Raw genomic sequence first — 25822 nt, forward strand, 5'->3', positions numbered from 1 at the left:
GCCGGACCCAGCGACGGGACACGTGGCCGCGGGGGCGGGGCCCGGCGCTCGGTCACGCCCCCGGGGGCTGGCGCGCTCTTTCATTGGCTCTCTCGCCGCTCGCGCCTCACCCGGCGGGGGCGTCACGTGACCCGGCGGGGGCGTTGCGGGCGGGGGAAGGAGGATCCCGGTGTCCGCCGGCTCCCGGGGATGCGGTGGCGGCTGCTGTGGCTGCTCAGCGCCGCCGCCGCCGGCTGCTGCTGGGGCCTCGCCGCGGGCAAGACGCTGCGGGGCGGCTTCGCCAGCGCCGCCGCCCGCCAGGAGCCGTGGCGGCCCGTGGCGCGCTTCCAGTTCCACGGTGGGTGCCCCGAAGGCAGGGGAGCGGAGCAGCAGCGGCTGTGCCGCCCTGGAGCGGGGCCGTGGGGAAGGGGGCGGCTGTGAGGAGCCGTTGTGGCGCGGGGGGACCGGTGGCGGCCGGAGGGGCCGCGGGCTGGGGAGCGGGCTGAGCCCTGCACCTCTCCGTCCTTCCCTACTTCTCTCCCTCGCACTGTCCTTCCCTCTTTTCCTCCTTCTCTCTCCTCTGCCGGGACGTGCATCAGGTCCGATCCGCTGTCCGGGCAGCGCCGGAGCGGGGCCGGGGATCGCGGCCAGCGGCAGGACGCGGCCGCCGCGCGGCGGGGCGGCCCCGGCTGCAGCCGCTGGCAGCAGCGCCTCCCGCGCCGTGGGTCACGGAGGGGAGCAGGGCAGGGCAGCGCTGTGCCGCCTCCCTTCGTGCCCCGCAGCCCGTGCGGACGCTCCCGGCCGCGAGTCCGGGAGGGCAGACGTGTTCTCCCTGCCGCTCGCATCGCTCCTTCCCTCTTGGGACTCCCCCAAAAGGCAGCGGGGCTTCTAAAGTGGCTGTGTGGGCACGGTGACACCGCGCATCGGCATGTAGAATTCTCACCTGGCTATTGCCAATGGTTTTTCTTTCCGTGTTAAAAACTCCTTGTTAGTAATAATTTCTGACTGTTAGTCCTGGCTACTGTCCTGCTGAAAGAGAGCCCTAGCAGTGTCCCGCTGTGCTTGCTGGAGGAGTTTCACCTAACAGAAGGAGATGTGTGTGGCCATGACACATGCCATGTCCAGCGAGGCTCTGCTGGTCTGCCTGCTTTTCCTATGTGCTCAGCATTTCAGTAGCTTAGGCTGTTTTTCTTTCCCATTGAGCTTCAAAATCAATTTTCTTTCCATTGAGCAGAAAAACAGAGTTGGAGCATGACCTTCCAGTACTGAATGAGAAATGATAGCTAGGGTGGAGACAGCTTATGAAGTGACTTGAAAGCAGTTAATTAGCACTGTCCTAGAAGTTAACTGTACGAGTGCTCTAAATAGATCTGAAGGGGAAAACTGCACTGTTTAAATCTGAGAAAAGACTGTCAAAACTGAAGATGAGCCGTGTAGGTGTTCAGATATAATTGTATAAATTGATCTTACATATTTGCATAGAAATACTTCTCTTTCTGCATGAATACCAGCAACTATTTTGGGTCTTAGTGAAGCTTTCTTTAGAACCTTCTGTTAATATTTCATAATCTTAGCTAAACTGTAGTTCATAGAACATTTTACTGACTTTTCTTCTCCACTAAATCCTACCTTTTAATTTAGGACACTCCTAAGTTAAAGAAGTCTATGGCAATGTATGAAAGAAATTTTGAAAACAAGGTTAAGTGTTGTGGAATTACTCAAGCAAGATAAATTTTGTCAAATTACCTAGTTCTAAAATGACTAAAATATTTCTGTGTGTCAAGATGCAGTCTATAGTGTCAAGTTTCAGACTGAAAAAAGTAGGTTTAGATTAGATGTTAGGAAAAAAATATTTACAGTGAGAGTGGTGAAGCACTGGAACAGGTTGTTTAGAGATGTTGTGGATGCCCATCCCTGGAAGTTTTTTAAGATAGGCTGGATGGGGCTTTGTTCAACCTGGTCTAGTGGAAAGTGTCCCTGTCCACAGCATGGGGGTTGGAAACTGGGTTGTCTTTCAAGTCCCTTCCAACCCAGGCCATTCAGCCATTCTGCGATTCCACAGGTAGCCTGGCACATTAGAGAACACTTTTGAAGTTTGATTTTCTTTGCATCAATTTGTCATCAATCTGTCATCTATAATTAAGTATTTTAGCTCTAATCCATCCATAATGTGAAAGTCCATTCACAAAAGCTCTTCTGGTGTTAGACTTAAGAGCTACCCTGTGGTGCTCACAGTCATGCCACAGAGATCATAAAATACTAGACTTTGAAGAAGTTATTGAGGCACTGTCTTTAACTTAAAAACAATAAAATTTGGGGTGGGAGGGAGGAAGGGAAAAAATGTTATCTGGAAGTCTGTATTAAAAAAGAGGGCGGTGGGAAGGCTGTTAGTAGTAGAGAAGGTTAATGACACATGGGCTATGGTGAAGGTTTGTTTAAATAGCATTATAGAGAATTGTACATTCACTGGTTTATTAATGAGAGACATAGAAATTGTTTCTGAAAGACCATAAATACTTTAACTAGGAAGTAGTGGTAAAAAATTAAGGATAATGTGAAACTGTATTGCAGTTACTTAAAAGAGAAATATGTGCCACACTTTTTGCTTTTAACTGACATCAAGACAGAATAGTTGATTTTGTTTTCTAAATATCAAGGTGACCATGCTGTTCTGTGTGTCAGAATCAAGAACATAGCAGTAGCTGTGGCAAAAGCAGCTAGACTTCACCTCTTTCAAGCGCAGGAATGGCAGAAGCTGGAGAACAATGTCCAAGATCACAGCTGTACAGAGAAGTTCTCTAAAGCTCAGCTGACAAGTGAGTTACTGGGTTTTTTTCTCCTTAAAGAGTTACTGTGTATTTAGAACTCTGTTCAGTTATCTATGTGTTTAGGCTATTCATTTCAGTGAATTTGGGCTTTGCATCAACTAGGACTTTGGTCTTCTACAATTAAAAATACTACAAGGGAATAAAATTTCTTTTTTTATATCATTTCAGAAGAATTTGTTTGCAAGTTATGTTTTATTGTGCTGCTGGAAAATGAAATCCATGACAAACAATGGCTTTAGTGGAAACAGCCGAACTTTTTGACCAGTTCCAGTTCATGCTTTTACATGTTCACAACTCAAAAAGGGTACATACTTGGCTAAAGTTTTCATTTAGCCATTCAGTACAGAGATTTTTTTTTAGCTCTGCTTGGAGTAAATGTCTTTCTTCTTGTTTGTTTTTTTTTTTTAATCTCAAATTTTCTATAAAATAGATTATCTTGAGTATGAGAGAGAATTTACAAAGAATATCCTTGTACTAAGAAACTGAAGAACTAAAGAATCTGAATGTTTGGGACAGTCAGATGTTTGACTTTTTGAGTTGTGACTTGAGTTGTGACTTGTTTGAGTTTGAATTGTGACTTTCATTGCAGTGGAATGAAAAACAAACTAGAGGCAAAGTGATGGAACCTGCTGCAGTTGCCTCTAAACTTCTGAAGCAAATGCTTGTAAGGTGGGAGTGTGTAGCCCAAGTACAAAGTAAAAGGGTAATTTTGTACCTGTAAACCTACTCTTTCACTACCTCGTAATAAGTCTTTATTCTCTGCAAAAATTAATCTGCATCATGCCACCTTACTTTATAACTTTCCTCTTTTATAACTTAATGCTATTTCACCTTTTAGAACTGACACTTGTTACTGAATCTCACATTCAGCTGTGTTTAATGTTTGAGCTAAGGGTTATACCAGTATAGAATATGTAGATTGTCTTTTTGTCTCTTGTTTGCAAAGGAACGTTTCTCACTTGTCAGGAGGCTCCTGTTCTCCAGTTCCATGGAAATGGCATTTTTCAAAGCAGAGAAAACAAAAATGAAATTATATTCTCATGATAGTACAAATCTGTCATGCTTCACTGTATAAAACATGTTAGAAAATTTTTAATACAGTATTAGCGATGAACTAATCAGGATAAAGCTTAGCTTGAGTATCCATCTAAATGTGAAAGAACAGTAAAACACTGAAGCATTGAGTTACAAAACTAGAAGACAGACAGACTGAAATAATAATTTTTGCACCATTTTTTATCACAATGGTACTTAAAGCATAAATTTTCCTCTAAAGAAATTAAATTAGTATTAGAAGCTTAATTCAAATGTGTTTTAAGCGACTTAAGCTTCTCTTTTAAATACATTTCCTTTGTGCTGTCAAAATCCCAAGAGTAACATATTGATCATGTAATATTTGTCATAGTGAAACCTTTCACAGATGTCACTTGTAGGGATGTGGTTTCCTTACACTTCATCAGAGCTGCACTGAAGTACTGCTGGAATAACTGGCAGCTATTCTGTCTTTCCTGACTTGTCCCAGCAGTGTGCTCACTGTTTTCTGCTCTCTTAGGAGTCGTGTGGCCACAGGGTGAGTTGGATTTCTTTGCTGATCTTGGGCAGAATCAGTGGCTTTTCTGCCTCTGAGTCAGCTTACAGATTTCAGAGGAAACTGATTAAACACACTCTGTGTGATCCTTACTCTTGGTGCAAATAACAGTGTCAGAAGTCAGCTGAGAGGTGACATGGGGAGTAAAGCCACTCCTGTGGGCCACAGTTTGCCTTTCATTGGATTAAGCACCATCCGCAATACTGGTTTGTGTGTCGTCCAAATCTGTACCTCATGACAGTTGCTGCAAGGACACACACACTGCAATTCTTCCTGGATTCTCATGTTGCTCAATTCGTACCTTAAAAGAACAGAAAGTAACTTCTTGTAGTTGAAACACATTTATTGGAATTACATTGAAGTTTTTCACAGGTAGGCTTCAAGTTAGAAATTTGTTCTAAATTTTGTCTACAAAATATTTAGGGAAAATGAGGTTGTATGTTTGCAGCTCTTATTTAGAAAGGCCTTTCACAGAAAAAAAAAAAAATTGTGGATTTTTTAATGAAATTTTTCTTCGTCCTTAGCCATTGTCATGTTTACCTATTAAGGTGAATTATTCTGTTATTGTTATTTCTCCTGTAGAGAAATGATTGAGCTGATTAGCACTCAAGTTCAGTAGTCAATGTGACAATGCTTGTGTTTCTTGCAGTTTCAGCCAAACATAGAGAGCCACAGATCTCATTTGCATCAAGAGTTGGTTTTGAAGAGACTGTGCTTGGTTAACTGTTGTTTTTAGGCAAAAATAGTGGTAAGATAGCAAGCAGATGAAACATGAGTATCTTACGTAGTTGTTCTTAAATGTAATCTGATTTGAAATATGCAGTTTGATTACACAATGGTTTCAGATATTAACTGTCAATTGAAATTCAGTATGTTACAGTTTGGAGAAGATCCTGTGAAGTAATACTGATTTGCACCTTTAAAGCATGCATGGTGCTGTTTACTGAGCTCATATGCACCTGTTTCTGTTTGGTGCTCTAAATCTCTCTGAAAGCAAAGTCAAATAAATTTCACAAAGGTATTTTTCATGCTGCAGAAGTACCTGTGGGTAGTACAGAATAGCTGATCCTGTCAATACAGAACTGGAGGATGGAAATGTGCTAAGCAAAGGACATAGTTTGCACTTTCTAGCTTCTGGAAGGAGGGAGCCCTCCCAGCAGAGCTGAAAGGTGGGATGCAGCGTCCTCACCACCCCTTGCCCACCTACTTGAAATAAAAGCTGAAGTTGGAGGTCTGGTCTCTGGTGTTACAGACAGTTTTCAAAACTCAGTCTGTTTTCTACTGTGTATAGTTTATAACCTGTATATGATGCTGTGGATTTAAGTTTTATCTTCATTCAAAGATGTGTTTTCTAAAATCAAACTAATCAAGTATTTACTCCTATTTTTGGTTTTTTTTTGTTTTCTTCCAAAGTGACTGTGAACCACACTGAGCAAAATCTGACAGTGTCCCAGATTCCTTATCCGGAAACATGGTATGTGTTTTATGTAGACAAGTTTACCTGCGAGGAGAATTATTCTGAATCCGAGGATATTCAGTTTGAAATGGTCTTACTAAACCCAGATGCAGAAGGGAATCCATTAGATCACTTTAGCGCAGGGGAATCTGGTAAGATTTTTTTTTCTTAAAATTAGATTTGTAAGTTAAGGATCTGATTACTCAAATCAGTACTTACTGTGCTTGGAAGAGCATGGGGAATGGATAGCAGAGCGTCTTATATTTCATATTCTGTTTTTTACAAAGAGTAGACTTGAGTTCATTTTCTGTCATCACAGACAAATAGTTTCCTTTCCCTAGACTGACTTTCCAAAACTTGACTAACTAGAAGTGTAGATACACAAGGACAGTCAGTGTTAAAATATTTGCCGATAGGTATTTTGAACATGTTGAAATTGTAATCTTCCACTTGAATGTAAACTTAATACCTGATTTTAATTAATTAGTGAAATCCTTAAATGTGTGAAACTTGATTCTGTGCAACAGGAGTACATGCAGGATAAAACATTTTGCCAGTACAATTTCAGTTTTGTGTTTAGATCATTATAAGTGTCTTAGTCACAGGCTGTAGATGAGGTTTGTCTGACCTGATATTGTTATGATAAGAAATGTGATTTTAAGTCTTTAAACTTCTAAGGAAAAACTCAAGACAGCAGCCAAAGAAATGCCTAGATAAAATTGTATGCTTTGGACAATCCAGCCTAATGTATTCTTGGTTGCAGTGAATAGCATCACTGCTCTGGGAGGCCTCATCAACATGTCACTCTCCTGGATCTGTTGTGAGGGAAAGGCTCTGTAGGCTGAGTCTGTACAGAGTGTAAGTCTGCACAGTCCTATACAGAGTGAACTTGAATATACCAAGGATGAGTCTAATTGCTGTGCTTGGAATCAAATGCCCTGCTGTCATTCATGACCTCAAGAGAATATAGAGGGAACAAAAGCAGCTTAGTTTTTGAAAGGAAGAAAATATCTGCTGGAATGCTTAGCAGAATCTGCAAGAAAGTAGCACATTAATAATCTGTATTTCAAGGCTCATAATCAGACTTAACCTCTCTTTAAATTCTTAAGTTCTATAAACTTGCCAGTTTTTATTTGGTGAATTTGACCTTCAGAAGTGAATTCTAGGTTAATTTACATACTCTCAAAGAGGAGTAATTGCTAAAGGAGTAATTGCTACATCAAGGGTCAAAGCAGTTACATGGCATCATATGGCCCACTAAAGTGATGTAGAGACCTCCTACAGAGGCATTTCAGCTTTGTATTAATTCTGTAGGAAGACTGAGCACTGGGAAGCAGAACTCTGAACAGCTTATGTGCTGAGTAAGAAGGTGTGTAAATGTGCTGGATGTATGTATTTAGATCTAACAAATAGGAAGCAAGGTGAGCGGTACATGCCATGTCTTTCAGAGTTGCAGAGGAACACCTCTGTTAATTCAGAATTAAAACCTGCATTGTAGCCATGAATCCTGAAGCTGAATGCACTGCTCTGCATTCAAAGAGCTGAGGAGCATTTAATCTCTCTTTCTCTCTCTTTTTTAATTTAATGGATCTCTGTGAAATAATCTTTGCCATTTTTTCATAGAAACTTAGAATGAGAGGGTATCAGAGAGAAGATCCAGCTTCATTTCTTGCTTATTTCATGCAGGCAACTAAAAATTACATAGTTGCAGAAGGTTTTAGTTAGGTCTTCCTTCACTTGAGTTACTTTAAGCTGTGGCACAGGACTCTCAAAAATTAAATGAATAATAAGGAAAGCATGGGAAAGAACTTGAGGCTGTCACCCTGTGATTAAGATGCTTGTCTTCAGAGATGAGGGGGCCTGACTTCTGATCCCTGGCAAGTAATCATATTTTATATGGCAGGGGTCTTCTACATAAGACATGGTGTCATTAGAATCCAGGATTCCTAAAGGCAACTGAACAGGTAGCATTTTGAAAAGCTTTGAAGTAAGATATCTTTGTCAGCTAGGTTCCTTGAAAGTCAGGAAACTTAAAGGAGACAGGTTGAAAATTGTATTTTTTTATAGTTGGTTCTCAGTGCAGCTTTTTCCTAACCCCTTTTGGTCTCAAACCAATATTCTACACTCTATGGTTGGAAGGAGTGTTCTATCATAAATGCTTAGTGTTTGTTAAAAGCTAGCTGATTTTACTAAAGAGTTTTCCTAGAGTTCTCACTCATCATGGTGAGAAATAACTTTTACCTACATAGTCCTTGCCAACTTCAGTGGGTATCTTTTGAAGCAGAAGGAAAGATTTGATCTATACCCTATAGATAGATTTGTCATTGATAAATCATGCTCATGTATTGGTGTACAAGAGAAGCAGAGTGGCCTGGAATTTTTAATCCTCTTAATTACTTTATGCTATTTTTCTCCCATTTTCCTGTTTGTATGTTCAAAATGTTTAATTTCAGTCACAGAAGCTACAATGCTAGCTACTATTCAGAACTCATCCAGTTCTAATGCTTTTCAGCTCAGATATTGAAATGTGTATACTTGCTCTTCCCAGTCTCTATGGGGAGCTGTCTGGAAGCTTTTACCAGAGTTATTTTGCTGCTGGAGAAAAAGGTTTTTTTAGAATCTGATTCTATGGGCACCACATTCAAGGAAGGTTGGAGAATGAAAACAAGTTTTCTATGAGAAATGCTTGTTTATCTGTTTTTGCTTATATCTCTCACTGGCTGTGACCCTTTGGGAGCTCCTGATGGGTTGCAAAGCTTACTGACGATAGAAAAGATTTCCAGGATCCAGGTCTTAAGGGAAGCATTTTACCAGACTACTGCCAGGCTGAAAATTAGAGGATTTCTGTTTTATAAATAATCTTTAAAAAATTGTGGATTTTTTTTTTTTGGACAAGTGCAAAAGAAGGCATGCTAAAAACTAATTACTGTTTTCTGTGCTACTTTCTTTATCTGTAAATTTTCAGACTTGATCAATTGTGTTTCTTATGCTGCTTTATGTGGAGGAAGGGTGACACCCAGTGGTTAAAAAGATTAAATAGAAGTCTGTTTGGGGTTTGTCTCACCTCAGATTGTGCCTTTACGGAATCAAATAAACAAGCAAAAAGAGCTAAAAATGAGTCATTTAATAAATATATTTCTTACTAATCAAATGAGCTACAATTGTTTTGTGTGTATCAAGAAACTGTGTCACTTTATGCTAGTCTGGTAATTGCTGCAAACCTCTCTGCTCAGAAGGGGTATTGTTGACTAAGAACACTTCCTGAGATCAAATAATAATCAGATTTTTGATAAAATTCACCGATTTTCTTGGATAAAATTGACTAGGATTTAGACCTTTTATGTATACTACCACTTTTGGGTAACAGTTGCTACATATTTCCCAATTATTGTATTAATCCCAAAGATTGTAATGATTGCACTGTTTTTTTAGTTATTTGCTCCTAGTAGCAAAGTTTCTTCATAAAACTAAGCTGTGTTTTTTTTTTTCCACAGGATTACATGAATTCTTTTTCCTGCTTGTCCTAGCATACTTCATAACTGCTTGCATATATGCACAATCCCTGTGGCAAACAATTAGGAAGCGTGGACCTATGCATGGTGTATTAAAGGTGTTGACAATTGCATTACTGTTGCAGGCTGGTTCAGCTTTTGCCAACTACCTGCATTTCTCAAGGTACCTTTGTTCCTTTTCTGCTTTCAGTCTTTAAACTTGAAGAACAATGTGTTGTAAAGATCAGTACATGATTTGCCTGGAGGGATTGTGGCAAAATTTAGGACTGACTTTTGAACTGCATCATTATCTAAATGTACTTGTGAGAGAGAACACCCATTTAAGACACACCCACTTAAAAATACAATCTTTTTGTTCTTTTTTCAGTTATTCTAGAGATGGGATAGGAGCTCCTTTTATGGGAAGTCTGGCAGAATGTGAGTCTGTCCCCTGTTTCTTACATATTTTACCCATTAATCTCTACAATACATTAGCAAATGCTGTTGCTGGACTATACTATGATATTGGATCACATAATTTGATTTCTAATACTAAAAATTACTCGTCCAGGAAAAAAATGTTTTATGTGTTTACAGTAACTATTTGAAGTTACTTATCTGTGATATTGTTTAGGATTTTTCAAAGATTTTTCAAAGGATTTTTCTCTAGATTCCCTGCTACAAACACTTAAAGACATGAATATCAACTGAGCAGGTCTTTCAATACATTGAAGAGTTTTGTGGAGTCAGATCTAGAAAGCCAAGCTTTTTAGGAAACTTAATCATATTTTATAGAATTTGTCATTTCACTGACAAATTTAACAATTATTAAATGGAAAAGTATTTTACAGCACAAATGTTATGATTAGCATGATGCAAAAAATGCTTATGTGAGGGTTTGATGCTAACAAATCGTTTTTCTCCACTCTGTAAAGATATTCCAAATTCTCACTGGAACTAAACTCCTGTAGCATAGCTTTCCAAAATGCACTAACTTAATCTTGTTCCATTCTTCATTCTCCATTGTTGTTGGGTAGTTTGGGTTTTTTTTTTCTCCACAGTTCACCTTTGAAGGATTGGAGGTTCATTCCAACCAAATACATTTCCTTTTGACTGGCTTGAAGCACCCCAAGAAAGTAGTACTACAGTAGTGTGGTAGTGTTGGGGAGTAACAGCCTATACAGAGAAATATTTCCCTTTGTAGAGTTCATTTAGAAGGCTGCAGTTGGAATTATCAGCCTCTTGATGGCACCTGACACCACAATAATTGCCTCTTTCTTGTTTTAACCATTTGAGCTGGCAGCTCCTTGCAGCCACTCCAACAACTGTATAATTAAACATTCCTTCTCATCTCATGAAATGAAATAAAATGGAGCATGTGGAGGTAGTCATAACTTCACCCCAGTGTTAACTATCCAGCCAGAATTTCAGAGAGAATAGCATCATGGTTTGTTTTTTTTTTTTTTTTTTTTTTTTTTGTATGTGTTGTAGTCAAAAAGCCCACTTTTATTTGTATAAGTTTATAACGAATATTATTTTTGAATCAGTAGCTCAATTTCTTAAATTCAGCTAGGAAAGTTTATACTTTCTTACTGTCTCTGAATTTGGTGATTTCTAAAACAGTAAGAGAGCAGAAGTAACAGAAATGTGGAAAGCTTCAGTGGCAATTACAGTTCTGAAGAATGGCTGATGGCAAGTAGTATAGTTTGAAGGGAAAAGATTATACCATTTTTCCTATATGGCAGCAGAAATATGAATTAAAAATAAATCTTAACATTTCTATTAATTGTAGTGTGGCCCAGATATCTTTCTAAAAACCTGTTCAGATACCATCTCAAGCAGTTATTCTTTACCTAGTATGATTTAGTCTTTACCACATATAAAAAAGCTGATCCTCAGTCTAATTAACCACCTAGCCCAATCACATGAATTACACAAATAATGCTGGCACTCAAAAGCATTGCAAATGGTGTCCTCTTAACTTTGGGTAAGAATAAAATGTGAAAAGTCAAAGACTATTATTATGTCTGTTGACTAGTCAAAAAAGATGAATTGTGATGAAATCAGACAATTATGGTATCAGTTTAGTAATGTGGCTTTACACTGACCTTGAATATTGTGGGATTATTGTAATCTTTAAAATTTTTGTCACCCTTGTTCCTTTCTAGCAAAGTGTATGGGATGTCAAAAATTAAAGCTGGTTGTGGATTTTTGTCTTAGAGGAATTTATGTGTGAATCCACTCGAATTGTTACCACACTGAAGCAGAGCAGTATCTATATCCATTATATGATGGAGAGATGATGTCTGGCTATACCTTCTAGGGCAGCTTATCTTAAGGAATGACAGAAAAGAAAATACTCCCTAGAACACAGAGAATTATTCAGTAATTTTTCTAGTTTAGGTTTGTGACGCTGGTTTGACATGCCTTTAGTTCATGTAACAATTCTTCTTCTAGTGAGTACTGTCTCACAATAAGATAGCATTGGAAAATAATTCCATTATCATTTTTTGCTCAAAATCAGTGCTGGTTGATTTTATTAAAGAATTACCAATTTTGTATTTACTAAAAGCTCTTGACAGATCTTAAACAGCAAAGGTGTCTTAATACATTAAGAAGCATTTAAGCGTGTAAACTCTGAGAATACCAAGCATATCCCAAGAATTACATTCTGAAGTCTGATTTATACTCTTATTATTTTGCTAGTATTGCTGGATGTCAGGGAAATATTGTAGATGATCTTCTTTTGACACACTTCCTTTGTGTCCATATTAATTTCTGTGTAGTGGCAATATATCCTGTGCCAATATTTTTAGTAAATGTGATATTTATAATTTTTAATACAGTCCAGTTGTATAAAAGTAGAGCTTTGCTTTTTTTGTGACAGAAATATTATTCTTGTACCTGATAGTGTAAGTGAAAGTTACAAATAAAGAACAAATTTAATTGAACTAAAATATTAATGAAGAAAAAAGAAAGCATTGCTGTGTAGTGCCCAATCTCTAGTTTCTGAACCAAATTTACAATATACATAGCGTAAGAATCTATTTTTCTTTTACATCTCTGCTATGCCAGTACAATGAGTCAGATCCCAACACCAACTTTAAAATTGTTCATTAAGTCAAAAACTTACCAGATCTAAAGCTAACAATCACCCAGAGAGAAATCCTCAGAGTTTTCTACTGTCAATAGTGCTGCAGCAAGCCTACAAATAAAGGCTTTAATATATCCTAGCTTAAAGTTTTCTTTATTCTGATGCAGCTTCAAACACAAGTTTGAGACACTGATTAAGAATGTAACTTTATGGAATATGTGTTAATTGTTTCCAAACAGAGTTAAAAATGGACATAGCAAAATGAGGCAAAGGTACTTTGCATTTAATAAAATGAAATACAGACAAGTTGTTGATCTTAATGAAGTTTGTGTTAGGGTTATTCATTATGTTTTCCCCTTTAAGTATCTCAGAGTGGAATTTGTCCTAAATATTTGTGCTTTCTTCTGGAAGCTACTGCATCCTTAAGACAAAGTGCAATTAATTCAAAGTACAATGTAACTATCTGATTTTTGAACAAAAGTTCTTCAGAGTGAAGAAGGGAGTTCATTTCAGCATGTTGCATATTTGCACTATGATTAACATACATATGATTTTAGTTCTTTAGCATTTGTAAGTCTATTTATGCAGATGGACTCCTGAGCCCAGACTACTCTGACACAAGAGTGGGATTTGGAAAGACATGGCACTGTGCCCATTTTCTTGCAGATCTGCAACATAACTGCAGGAAAGCTGATAGTGATCGGTTCGGTCACTGAAAACTCCACAAAATAGGCACATTTTGTGGCAAAGCAACCTTATCTAATCTAAATCATCAAAATTAAAAGGTGATGCAGAGGCATAAGCATCCAGCATTTGTTTGCGGGTATATAGACCATTTCTCTTTGATATAGGAAAAAACCCACAATTTTATTTTTGTTGTAATTTTATTCCTTTTTCTTTTGTTTTCAATAGTGTGTGACATAGTTTCACAGATACAAATGCTGTATTTATTGTTGAGTCTGTGTATGGGTTGGACAATAGGCAGAATGAAGAAATCTCATGGCAGACCTCTTCAGTGGGATTCCAGTCCAGCATCTACCAGCATTGCTGTAGTGGTTGTTGTTACACAGGTTTGTATTTCATATTCATTCTTACACTGAAGTATACAGCTGCTATTAAGTATGACAGAACTGTGAACCAAATAATTTCAATATTTTAATTTTATGAGGGAGGGAGTATTAAGACTGGTAAAAAGCCCACAGCATAATGTGCACCCAGTATGTCTAATAGGTAACACCACCTTCTCTTTACTTTAACAATTTAAGATGTTGCTTCACAGTATGTTTTTGTCTAGCAGTAAAACCACTTAAGAAGTTCCCACAGTTTCCCAAAGTCCTGATTGTGCCAATTGTTGGTAGCATTATGCTGTGAACCAGATTAGTGGAACAACCTAGACTGAAAAAAAAAGTAAAAAATAATATTTGTGCAGTCATTTTATTGATCTGATTTGTAATGTGGTCCTATAAATAGTTGTAATCAGTACTGCTGAGGCATTGTGAAGTACATTGTGCAGGTTGACAACCAGCAGCATGGGAGGAAAGACAAGAAAAGCTGCTGTGACAAGGTCTTTGTCATGAAAACACGGAAATCATCAATACCCTCCTTTTGGAAGCACTCAAATAGAATGTCTAATGGTCCTTTCAATCAATATAAAGAAGGAAATTCTTGAAAGGTTCATGTGCAGGATTGGTCTTGCAAATATACAAATGGTCTGACACATAATTTCATTCAAATATTTTCCATTAGTATAAATTAGAAAGTTAAGTAAACCAGTAACTTAAAAGTAAATTGTAATGGAAATCATTCAACCTGGTGGTGCTTTTTGTAAACAAATTTCTTTAAATCACATCATAAAGACAAGAATCTGAAAACCATTGAGAAAGAGAAGAGCAGAGAGAAACTGGAGACAGTAATGAGGAAGAGATTATACTGAAGATTTTTGTGCCATTTGGGTAGTATCTGTAATTAGTGCTGTTTCTAAACTAAATAAGTGGACTTCTAGAACATTAAGAATAGCTGGGAGCTGGCATTTCTTGCTAATTAAGAATATAAACCAAAGGCTGTTAAGGTCAGTGGGACTGTTGAAATTTAAAGATGGGTGTCAAAATAAGGTGGAATGAACCTATCCAACACCAGAAATTTTACATGCTGGTAGTAAAGAAGACTTCTAAAGTATTTCATTTCATTCATGCCTCTGCACTTGTGCATATGTATGGGTGTGTTAGTACTCTGCTGCTTGAGACTGGAAACTTTTTCATTTTTGTTTCCTTTTACTATACGTAGAAAAGACACTCAGTATAATCAGCTCAATCTTATTTTGGTTGTTACTTATGGTAAAAGTGGGGCAGGCATCACACATACGAGCTGCTTCCCCCAAGACTGGTCCATTGCAGTGGCTCTTCAGGCTCTTGGAGCAGCATTGGAGCTGCATTAGCACACAATTGTCTATCTTACTTTTCAGCAGTAAGGCACAGCTCTACCACATCTCCTCCTGGTACCGTTGGGAGTGTCAGGTTCAGCAGGAATCTTGTAGGAACACAATATGGATATTGGAATATGTCATTGCCTAAGTGGTTTTGCACCCCCATGTCAGTGTCTACTGTCTCCAGCAAAATTTCCCTCACACTAAGAGTATCCCTTCTGGAGAAGATATTTTCCATCTCATGGTTCAGTACATAGAAAATACACCTCCTGCTAGATTTGTTCTCCTTATTACAGAGTGCAGCTGTTGGGCTCAGGGAAACAGGATTTAGACAGTTTTTCACTGGTCTGTCTAGATTGACATGGATGTTTGACCTGCTATAAACACTCAATGGGCCCATTTAATGGCTAAAAATGTAGAATAACCTTCTTCCTGTTCTGATCTTTCCCAGAGATTCTTATGGGAGAACCAGCTTCCTCTTATGCCAGAGATTGGACAGACTCCATGTGGATAATCAGAGATATTCTGAGGACTTGCTGTGGAGGCTGCTGGAAACTATGTGCATTAAGTTAATGCAGCAGTTAGAGATTGCACCATGTTAGTTTTATTGACATTCTCCCATACCTGTCCTCATCTTCAGGGAAGTCAAGAAAGTGGACAGCCTGAAAAAACATGTTATTTTTCAACTTAAATGCAGGTTTGACTAGCAAGCTATCTGAGCCTGTTTGCCTGCTACTAGTTCAAATTGCTCAGCAGATTTTTAGGGTTTTTTCTCCTCTTGGTACTGATGCTATGGATTTTTTTTTTTTTTGCTCTTTCAGAAGCACTAGCAATTTCCTGGGCTATGTTTATGGGTTGCCTTCAGTGTCGGGTGGACACAGCCTCCTAGTCAGCAAATGTCTTGTGGTCTTTGCAGCTGCAAAGAGGTAACTTCTCAAAGGAGGGACAAGTCTGCCATGTAGCATCTCCCTTTGCCTTAACTTATTCTTTATTTCAGCCACAGAACAAAATATTCCCAGGCTGCTGTGCATTCATTAAAAATTGTGCTTTCTGCTGCTGAGGCACAAACCTTGTACAGAGCTTTATCAATGGCAGGCCCTTCCCATCACATACACCTGAGCAGTTTCAGCTTCCAGGGCTGACCAGACTGTAGGCAGTGATTCTGGAAAGACAGCTGATTGCTCTGAAGCTGATCAAAATGGCATAGAATCTTAGTGCATTAGACTTCACCCTACACAGGGGTTCTTAGGTGTGTTCAAAATGAGCTCTTCCTCTGACCTTAGATCTAAACCATTTTTTGCTGTGCTGCATTGCGTGACATCAGATAACTGAGTCATAGATATGGTTGGAAACAGCTAGTTTGCCTTGCTACTCCTTCTAATTTCCCTTTTGCTTCCCCCTTCCCCTTGCCTCTCAGGGGTGATCTGTTCCATGAGAACCTGTCTTTGCTGGAGATTGATACGTTATCTTGGCTTGTCATAAAGTCGGTGTTGGCATTGTGAAGGGAAGGAGGAGTTCTACGATAATTGTTTTCTCATGACATAAAGGAAGAGTGTCTGGTTCTTCTTCATATGGATGTGGAGGTTCTGCTTGTATGTCTGGAACATCAGGATGATATCCATGGCCATCATTCCTCTAGTATTTGAAGAGGAAGGCCAGTACTGGACAGTGGTTGTTGTCCCCTGTGAGCCAGGATAGGTCAGGATTATGTATAGGTAAAGTCAGGCATTTTGAATAGTGTATTTTGTAAACAAGGAGATAGTCATTCTGTTTCATCTTACGAAGAAGCAGTGACTTTAAGTTGGACATAGCATAGTGTGAGCCAGCTCTTTAGCTTCCTCTCTCATCTAGTTCTTTTGTCTACAGCCTAAGCTCAGTTGTTGTTCTGGATAACAATTAGAATTGTCCCCCCTGATTTCTTCTCAGAGCTCAAACATAATTTTGCTCACTGCCAACAAAAAATGTCTCTGATGTCTACTTCAGTATGTTGATGTCTGGTGTTTTTAAGTTTGTTCCTGATATTGCAGCTATGTGAGCTGATACTTGCCTTTCTGTGGTCAAGGTAAGGGACCTTAGGGTTCCTTGACCTTGATTTCTCAAATTTTTATTATTTTTTAATATTTCACAACTTAAGAGATTTTAACTTGAACATCATTCTTGTCTATGAAGGTTTTTCTTCATTGAAAACAGATTGTCTAACCCATTTTTACCTAGAAAGACTTGATAGCACAGTTTTCTATAGGATCCTGCTTTTCCCAGGTGAGTGAGAACAGCCCCAGCTCATAGAAAGGGTAAATGATACATTTATTTTGTCCAAGTTTACACTATGTTGCACTGACAGTTCCATCTCTGCCTCTAACACCTCAGTCTGCTCATTTTGGAATAATCTAATGAAGCTGAAGGAAACTAGACTTCTGTGATCTCACATTCTTGTCACCATACACAGCCTTTGATCAGCTGATGTTGTGGTGTTTACACTCTTTAAAGGGCTGGTCCAGAACGCATTCTGCTGTCAGACACTATTATCCTATGAGGATTTGGGCTTTGTTCTCATGATCCCTTTACTCCAGCTCTTTGTCATCTTCCCATGAAAGTGGCTTTTTTCTTTGCTGTTACTCTTGGTGTAGACTAAGGAAAATTCAGACCTTCATGAGCTCTGGTTTTTAAGGTAGGGTAGGTTCCAGTGATATTTTCTTCTTTGCGTAGTATCACAGTTCTGTCTCCATCAGCCTATAGGGCTTCTCCCCAGACACTTAAGTCAGGAAGATTCTATACATAAGTTCAGGGAATCTTTTATTTTCTCAAGCAGAATATGTACAGTTCAGGGAAGTTCAATATTTTCGCTGTTCTCAAATGTAAATATCAAAAGGGAAAATGCTCACAAGACTGCACTGATTCTGTAACTGGTAAAACTGTTGTTCATTGTCTGAGCATGTTCTAATTGGACTGAAATAACTTCTGTGATAGGAACTCATCAATTTCATGTCAAAACTAGTGCTGTAGACACAATGTTACCAAACACTGTGCTGTATCTCAGGGATTCAGGAGCAGTTTAGTCTTACTTCAGTCTTACTCTTTGACAGAATTCTCAGTCAAGTAACTTGATAATTTGAAGATGTTTGTTTGAAATTACTTTTTTTTTTTCTGAGCATTATGGTGAGAACATTTGAAGCCTGTTAGTCAGATTGTGTTCTCGTAGTCATTGATGTTGAAAACCTGCATGCTTTACATCTGTCCCTCTCCCATCGTTCCATTTTCCATCCAGGTGGTTGAGGAGTGACTGAAGTGAGAGCAGCTGTGAAATGACAGGGCTGTGTCCCCCTTAGGTAAGGGAGGGGGGAAGCAGGAGAGTACTCTGAGGATATTCTAAGCACAAATTATTCTACTACTCAACTGATGAGATTCAAGGCCACCCACCTTTGGAAGGCACAGGTGGATTACACCTTTTTTAAAGAGTTAATATAAGTAACCTTTTTGTCTTTATGTAGTGAGAAAGCCTTTGAATGTGTTCAGAAAGGAATCTGACTAATTTATATTTCTAAATTGAGCCATACAATGTCTGCTTCTGAACCTTCAGAGCTACTTCATTCATCAAATTTGCCTACCTTTCTTTAGAAAACCTGCTTTATTAGGCACCTGAAGCCTCAGTGCAAGTTTGATACGTGCAGTAGGTGGACTGGATTCCAGTGTATATTCAAGTTCTAAATTGCCATTCAGCTGCTACATGATGCTCTGAGAGTCTAAACTTTGTGTATTCTAATTTATAATGTTAGCATTCCCAAAGTCTTGAAAAGATGTTCTTCAGCAAGACACATTTTTTTATGCAACTGGTTGGCGCCTGCCCTCTTCACAACTAAGATTCAGAAACTAGCTGCTTGTTAGTCTGTTTTTCCTTGGAGAATATCAATATTGTTTCTCTCAGTGCTCCCAGAAAACTGGATTCCACAGCAGATGGATACAATGCTGGGAGTTAAGGAGGGGGTTACTATCTTTCATGTAGTTATCTGTTGGCTTGAGTGCTGGGCCAGATGTTGGAATGGCATTTGGAGCCTGTGACACTCCTTTCCTAGACCCTAAGAGGTTTCTGAGCCAGGTGTTTGCAGAGTCAGGCTCGCTCACAGTTTCTGACCTAGCTGATGCTGAATTCTTTTCTCCACAATGGCACAGCTTCAATAGAAGGGGTGGAGAGTGGCCCACCCAAGAACACCCTATAGCCTGGCAGTTGCAGCACTCTCCAAGGAGGTGGGAGATGTGAATTGGATATCCTTTAGGCAAAGAAGGGAATTGTGGGAGATCCAAGTTCAACCTGGGTGAATGCTTGAGCCTTAAGGCTATTGTATAAAAGGGGCAGCAGCACCACCCTCTTACTTCCCCATCATTGAAAAGAAAAGTGAATCCTGTTAGGATTTTGAAAGAAAAGGCGTAGTCGCCTGCCTTTGAAACAAGCTTTACAGGTTGTGGATCACAAGTGAAAGGAGACACCTCCCTGTAGCTCTGTTAAATCATTTCAGTGGTCTTCCTGCAGAGTAAGACAAGTGTGCAGGTGATTATTTCAGATTTTTTTTCTAAGGTGCTACATTCCCTCTATCCAAATTAGAGGAAACTTTAAGTTGTCAAGCTTTCTAAAAGTTACAGAATCCAAGAAGTGAGACTCTGTTCCTGCCAGTTGCAGTTGGAGTAATAGGTCACAGCAAAAAGCATTTCAGACTGTGGTTTGTTGGGTTTTTTAGCTTAGCATGGCAGTCCCTAACAAGTAGAGTGGAGCATTACCAGATAACTTAATCTGTGATGGGAAGGTCAGTTGAGAGTTACTGTAACCTGGTTTACTCTAAGTGCGCTTTGCTGTTGTTCTTTTTTCAGAGCATTTTGTTAATTTGGGAGCAGTTTGAAGATACAAATCACCACAGCTACCATTCACACCATGGCTTGGCGAGCGGGCTGCTCATTGGCCTCAGAGTCTGCCTAGCTCTGTCCCTGGCTGCTGGGCTGTACCAGATTATCTCAGTGGAGAGAAGCACACTGAAAAGGGAGTTCTACATCACCTTTGCCAAAGTATGGGTTACATCAAGCAAACTGATCCCTTTGTCTGTAAATATAATCATGGTGTGCAGTTGACAGAAGCACTAAACACTTTCCCTCCATAAGAAAGTTAGTGTCTGGTTTGATTACACTGCACCCTGTCATCATACTCTGAAGTAGGCATTTTAATTTGACAAGGAGTATGGAGCTTTTTAAAACAGAAATCCCACCTTTCATTGTGTGGTTTTCGTTGTGTTGATTGAAAATTAAACAATGGGTTCATAAAATAGACAGAAATGTAAATGTAGTTCTTGTAACTGTCATCTTTCTTCTAAGCTGGCATGTAGTCATTTTACAACTTAAACTCATCTTCTTTTTTAGGCCTGCATTCTCTGGTTTCTGTGCCACCCATGTCTTGCAACCATCACTGTAATATTCAGAGAATATCAAAGAGAAAAGGTATGTACAGGCAAGATAAAAGAGATGAAATTTGGATAGTAGTTGTTCTTCATGTTTAATGTTTGTTAGCAAACTCATGCTCTTAGACTGTTAATCCTATGACCCCAAAGCAACTTGAAAAGTCTTAGTCACACAGCTCTCATTGATGCTAATGTGAGTCATATTTTACAAAGGAATACAGGGCTCGAATCATCTAAGGGTAATCATTTCTAGGTTAAGGGAGGGAGTGGGGGAGATTGTTAAGTCAAAGGAAAATGTGGAGGGGGTGTTTTGTTTTATTGTTTGCTTGTTTGCTTTTAATTAAAAACACCTTGGAGATTCTTTTAACAAAGGGAGTAGAAAGATAAATCAGTGGATTTTTTTTGTTTGCTTTTTAATCTTCATCCTTTAAAAGCTTCATGTGGCTAAATAGGTCAGGGAACCTGTAGCTGAACTGTATTCTTTAGATCAAGAAGCCTGTCCAAATATGTTGTTTGGTTTATAAACTCTAAACAGTTAAAAACAAAGGTGGACTCACTGAGTTTCTCAGTTGCTTAAACATATTGGGAACTGGAGAACTCCGTGTGTGCAGCCTGCCACATTCAGATGAAGTGCACCACTATTTTCAGGTGATTGACTACCTCATTCCAGCATAGGGTTTGCTTATTTTCTTTATGCTTATAACCATCTGTGCATTTGTATGCAAATATATTCAGAAAATGAGCTTTTATTTGTGTAGAGGATATGTAGGGGGGGAAAAAAGGTTTTATTATATATACATAATAAAATAAATTTTGTGTTTGATTTACAAAAAAAAAAAAAAAGAAATCTAGGCAGAAAAAAAATGATTCCTTTAGCGTTACTAATGAAGAGACTTTTTGTTTTGCTTGATGAAAATATCCTCAGAGCAGTAGGTCAGTCTCTAGAGGTAGGATCAGTAAAGTAGTATTTTTGCAGTATTTTGAGCTTTCTAAAGGAAGACTACAATTACTCTGCTCTTGCATTTGAGCAACTTTAACCATTATATGCAGCTGTAGTTCCTACACTATGATAATTCAGCCATAATTGCTTCTTCAAATGCACCTCAATGCAATAAAATGCACAATCAATAAATACCATACTTATTTAAGAAAAACATGTGTTTTAAAGGACTGGCTGTACATAAACTGAAGACTTATGCTTTCTCAGAAACAAGTTACACCTTTAGGCATTCAAGAAGTACAGCCCTACACAGCTTTTGCAGATGAAGAGACTTGAACTGAAAGAGATCTGGCGAAGTGAGATTGATAAATCACTGTCCTCAGCTCCGTGATTGTGCTAGTGCAAAGTGTTTCCAAGCTTGCTTTCTTTTTTTTTTTTTTTTTTTTTTTCCCACTCTGTTTGTTGTAAGAGTAGAATATCTAAACATCACCTCTGCTTGTGAAACTGCATGGGTGGTGAATTTCAAGTCTGAAATTCCCCAGAACAGAGACTGCCAGAAGGGTTATGTGACTTGCCTAGGGCTATCTACTGATTTAAAAACACCCAGGTGTGAGAGTCTGATTCCTGGACTTAAAATGCATGTTCAAATCTTTTGTAACTGCAGCAGTATTAAGTGGTTTAACGTTGAACCTCAAGCACTCATGCTGATAGAAATTTATTGAGAGGGTTTAGTGAGAGGGTTTTTTTCACTTACTATTCCTTTCTCTCTTTTTTTTTGTCTCTAGATTATTACCATAGGTGTTATCCTCTGTCAGTGCATCTCCATGGTTATCCTCTACAGACTTTTTCTATCTCATAGTCTATATTGGGAAGTATCTTCACTGTCATCAGTGACATTGCCACTAACAATATCCTCTGGACATAAAAATCGACATCACTTCTGAGATGTTTCGGAAGAATACATTATGTAATAAATGTGCAATAATGACTTGAATATACAGATATTTTTGTCACAAGTGTATGATACATTGGTTTCTCTGGAAAACTGAGTGATAATATCAAAGCACTTCACAGACCTTTGGTCTGACAAGATTCCTAGATTAATGTGTTAAAAATATTGGGGAGTATAAAAATCCATAATTTGAAGAGTTTTATAGATACTCTTCAACAAGTGGTGCTGAGCTGTATCACAGAAGAGTACAATGAATCTTTTCTCTCCTATTCACGGACACCAAAAATGCCATCAATTTGTGTCAATACTAGGTTTGAAGGTCTTATAAAATGGAGTTCTTAAAACATCTACATGCTCAAACAAGTTTAAAATAGGACAGTTGTGAAATTGGTGTGATGCATAACGATGACTAAAAGGGGGTTTGTATTTTTATGCTTTAGAGAAAATGCATTTTATGTGTCAGTGTAAAAGACGGGGAAAGAAAGGAGAATCATCTAGAAAACATATGTAAAATGTTCACAACTGTCTGCAAGAAACTTTCCTTTATCATGAGTGTAAAAGAAAAGCCTTTTTTTGCATCTAATGTTCATACTGATTAACATCCTAATGGGAACATAAATAGGGTTTATGTCTTCCTTTTTTTAAAAAAAAAAAAGTAAATGTAACTAAAAATTTCATCCAGTAACCAAGGTTTGAACAGTTTTTGAGCCCTGGAATACATAGCAACATAAAGGTAATTAAAACAGCAGCCTTGCATCTTTTAAAGGAGAAAAAAAAAGGCAAAGAAAATGGAATGGGTGATGTGGTACTAGAATTCTAATCCTGATATAATTCATTTCTGTTACATTGAGGATTCAATCATAATTAAGCCATATACACAGATTAAATTAACAGAAGCATTTCAAATAAATGTTGGTTTCAGTCATCAACTACCCATGAATTCCTGCCCAAGGATACTTAATCAGGATTAAATTTTCTATGAATAATTGAAAAACAAAATACTCACTGGATTTGTTATAATCCATGTTGGCACTGGGTTCTAAGTAGTTGCCATCTTCCATCCATTGTAATAAAGCCATTCTACTTTGTGATGCCCTAGCATCCAGAAAGCCAGTGTAAATATATACTTTATTGAAGTGCCTATTTATAGAGTATGATTAAATCATGCTGACATTTTTTTTCTTTCATAATAAGAGCATACCTATTGCCATTGTGAGTGAAATTTTTCATTTTGGATTTAGCTTAGCTTAAACTTCATACATGTGTGTTTCTTCACAAAATGGATTTTATTTTCTAGTAAATCAGTGTTGGCTTCTTCTTAACAGTGTGCATTTGATTATGTCTCTGTGAAAATGTGAAGACACTGGTTCTAGCTTTAAAATAGCCCAAAGTTTTCCATTTATCTTTGCCTCAGTTATGAGCATAGTTGAAACATAAGTCTGTTCCATTTTAGTTTAGAGGCAAAACTAGATATTTGCCTTTGACTAAGGCAAAATGGCAACATGACAAAGTTGCTCATTAAATCATCTCCTTTCTTATTGTTTGTAATTCAGATCAAGAATGGCAGGTTGAGGCTGGAAAAGATGAGATATGATTTCACACCATCTTTAGAATTATTAAAAGATTAATTATTACATTCCTCTGATAACCACATAAAAATATTATTGGTTAAAACTTCAGTCTTTATTTCCTTGCTTATCTCTGTACTTTTCATCTTCTCAAGAAAAAAAGCATTCTGGTTTTGATAAGTCTCCAATAATGTAGTAAAAGAGTTCTATCTGTCCTCATGTATAACACTTCAAATTCACACATAAAATAGAATTTTCTGATAGACACAAGTACTGCTTTACAGTTTATGATCCATCATGATAAAAGTTTTAATCTATGCAAAAAAACCTCTATGTGACTTTCAGAAGAGGCACTCCATTTTTTTGTTCTCTAGAAGTACTGTCTTACTTCTTGTAGTTCTTCTGACTTGACTTGGTCAGTACTGTGATACCATTTACCTTATTTTCACTTTATAGATACACCCCACAACAAATCATGGTCCCTTAGTGTAAGCATGAAACATAAAGTGTTGTCTTTTGCATCTTTCCCACATTGCCCCATAAGTCAACAGGTAACATTAGTTTCTTAGTTTGGCATTGGAAATAAATTCTAATTTTGCTATTAATGTACTGTAGCAATGAAGTATCACTTTCTCAAGGGAAGTGGTACAAAGGGTCTCTTAGCAGGTGCCCAGGTCTCTTAGCAGATCAGCAGTGCTCACCAGTTTGATGTTATTAAATAATAAATGCACACTGTAGCAGTATGTCACTATGGCTGCAGTAATGTTCAGTTAATTTGGTGCAGGATATCTTGGGGAGGTGGGAAATCTTCAAGTATGACTAATGGACAAAGTTTCGTACTTAACCTGTACTCTGCCTTGTAACTTACTGCCTCTGATCATGCCTGAGGAGCGGTTCAAGTATGTAAAAGTCTCTCTTTTCTTTCTAGCTTGTATCTCCTGGGAGAACAGCTGATAAGACCTTGCTTTTTTCATGCTTATCCACACTGTTATCCATTCTATCAATTTGATTTCATAACTTCATCTTGAAAAAATAGCTTTCAGCCTTCTTCCAGTTGTCCTCAATCTGTGCATCCCAACTTGAAAACTGTACTTCTGAAATGTGCTTTCTGTCACCGAAAAAAAAACATACTCATTTTCTGTCACACACTGAGGCTTTTGTGTGCATCAGCTGGTGCTGTGCCCTACATCAGGACTGCATTAGGTGACAGCAGTGGACAAAAGCACTCCTCCAGTGCCCCCATAGCCCCAGTGTGTACGAGGTGTGGGTTTGTGCCTGCTGAAAGCTGCCATGCACCTGGGGAATGTTCGGGGACAGCTTCAGCAGTTCCAGGCTCCCTGACACCTCACTGCTGCACGGAGCTGAAGCAGGGTACCCCTGGGGGCAGCACTGCTCCTGCTGACCATGGTGAGCAGCACTGTTGAGGTCAGAGAAGAACATCTCACCTGAGGGTTTCTGTGCATTATATAGTTCTGTTTTAAATAAAGTTGGGGTTACCATGTCTGTTCATTCCATGGCCTGTGTGTTTCAGTGCTTGTAAAGTAGGAGTGTGTATTGACAAGACTGCAAACTGAAGTTGGTTGTGCTCTGAAGAAATCCACTTCTCTGTGTAAGAGGACATCACTTGGCCAGCCATCACTGCTTCTGCTGGTGTAGATGCCAGTTTGTGTCAGCTGTGATTTACTGGTCGGGAGGGAGGATCTCAGTGCAGTGAGACAAAAGGGTGAGATCACCAACTCGATCTACAAGACCCCCCACAAGCTCTCAGGAGGGATTATCCTGCATTGCTCCTCACCAGCGATGTGGAGGCTGGAGCAGTTCTGGGGCTTATTGCAAGTCTCCTCAGCTATTCACTCCCCTTCCATGTAGACTGTGTTTATTGTATATTTATTTAAAGTGCTTCAGGTAGGAAAATGAATATTTACAATTAAATATATGTAAATGGAAGTGGAAAGACTTGATTGGAAAAATACCAACGTTCTAATACATATTACAATACTAAGACCTCCCACACAAGATGAACGTTTATAGCCAGATCTAAATGAATATTTCTTTCTGGTTCCTGT

The 25822-nt window shown here is 38.6% G+C and overlaps 1 protein-coding gene across 1 annotated transcript; it reads left to right on the forward strand.

The window, feature by feature from the left end:
* The first annotated feature begins 164 nt into the window (after nucleotides 1–164).
* GPR180 (G protein-coupled receptor 180) lies at nucleotides 165–22827 on the forward strand. Its single transcript, XM_068182452.1, has 9 exons — nucleotides 165–337; nucleotides 2637–2795; nucleotides 5809–6003; nucleotides 9346–9526; nucleotides 9731–9780; nucleotides 13349–13506; nucleotides 19719–19910; nucleotides 20259–20336; nucleotides 22022–22827. The coding sequence occupies exons 1-9, from the start codon at nucleotides 190–192 to the stop codon at nucleotides 22178–22180; spliced, it is 1320 nt and encodes a 439-aa protein (XP_068038553.1). The 5' UTR covers nucleotides 165–189; the 3' UTR covers nucleotides 22181–22827.
* The last annotated feature ends 2995 nt before the right edge of the window (nucleotides 22828–25822 follow it).

The sequence above is a fragment of the Anomalospiza imberbis genome, chromosome 2, assembly GCF_031753505.1.
Source record: "Anomalospiza imberbis isolate Cuckoo-Finch-1a 21T00152 chromosome 2, ASM3175350v1, whole genome shotgun sequence".
Classification (NCBI taxonomy): Eukaryota; Metazoa; Chordata; class Aves; order Passeriformes; family Viduidae; genus Anomalospiza; species Anomalospiza imberbis.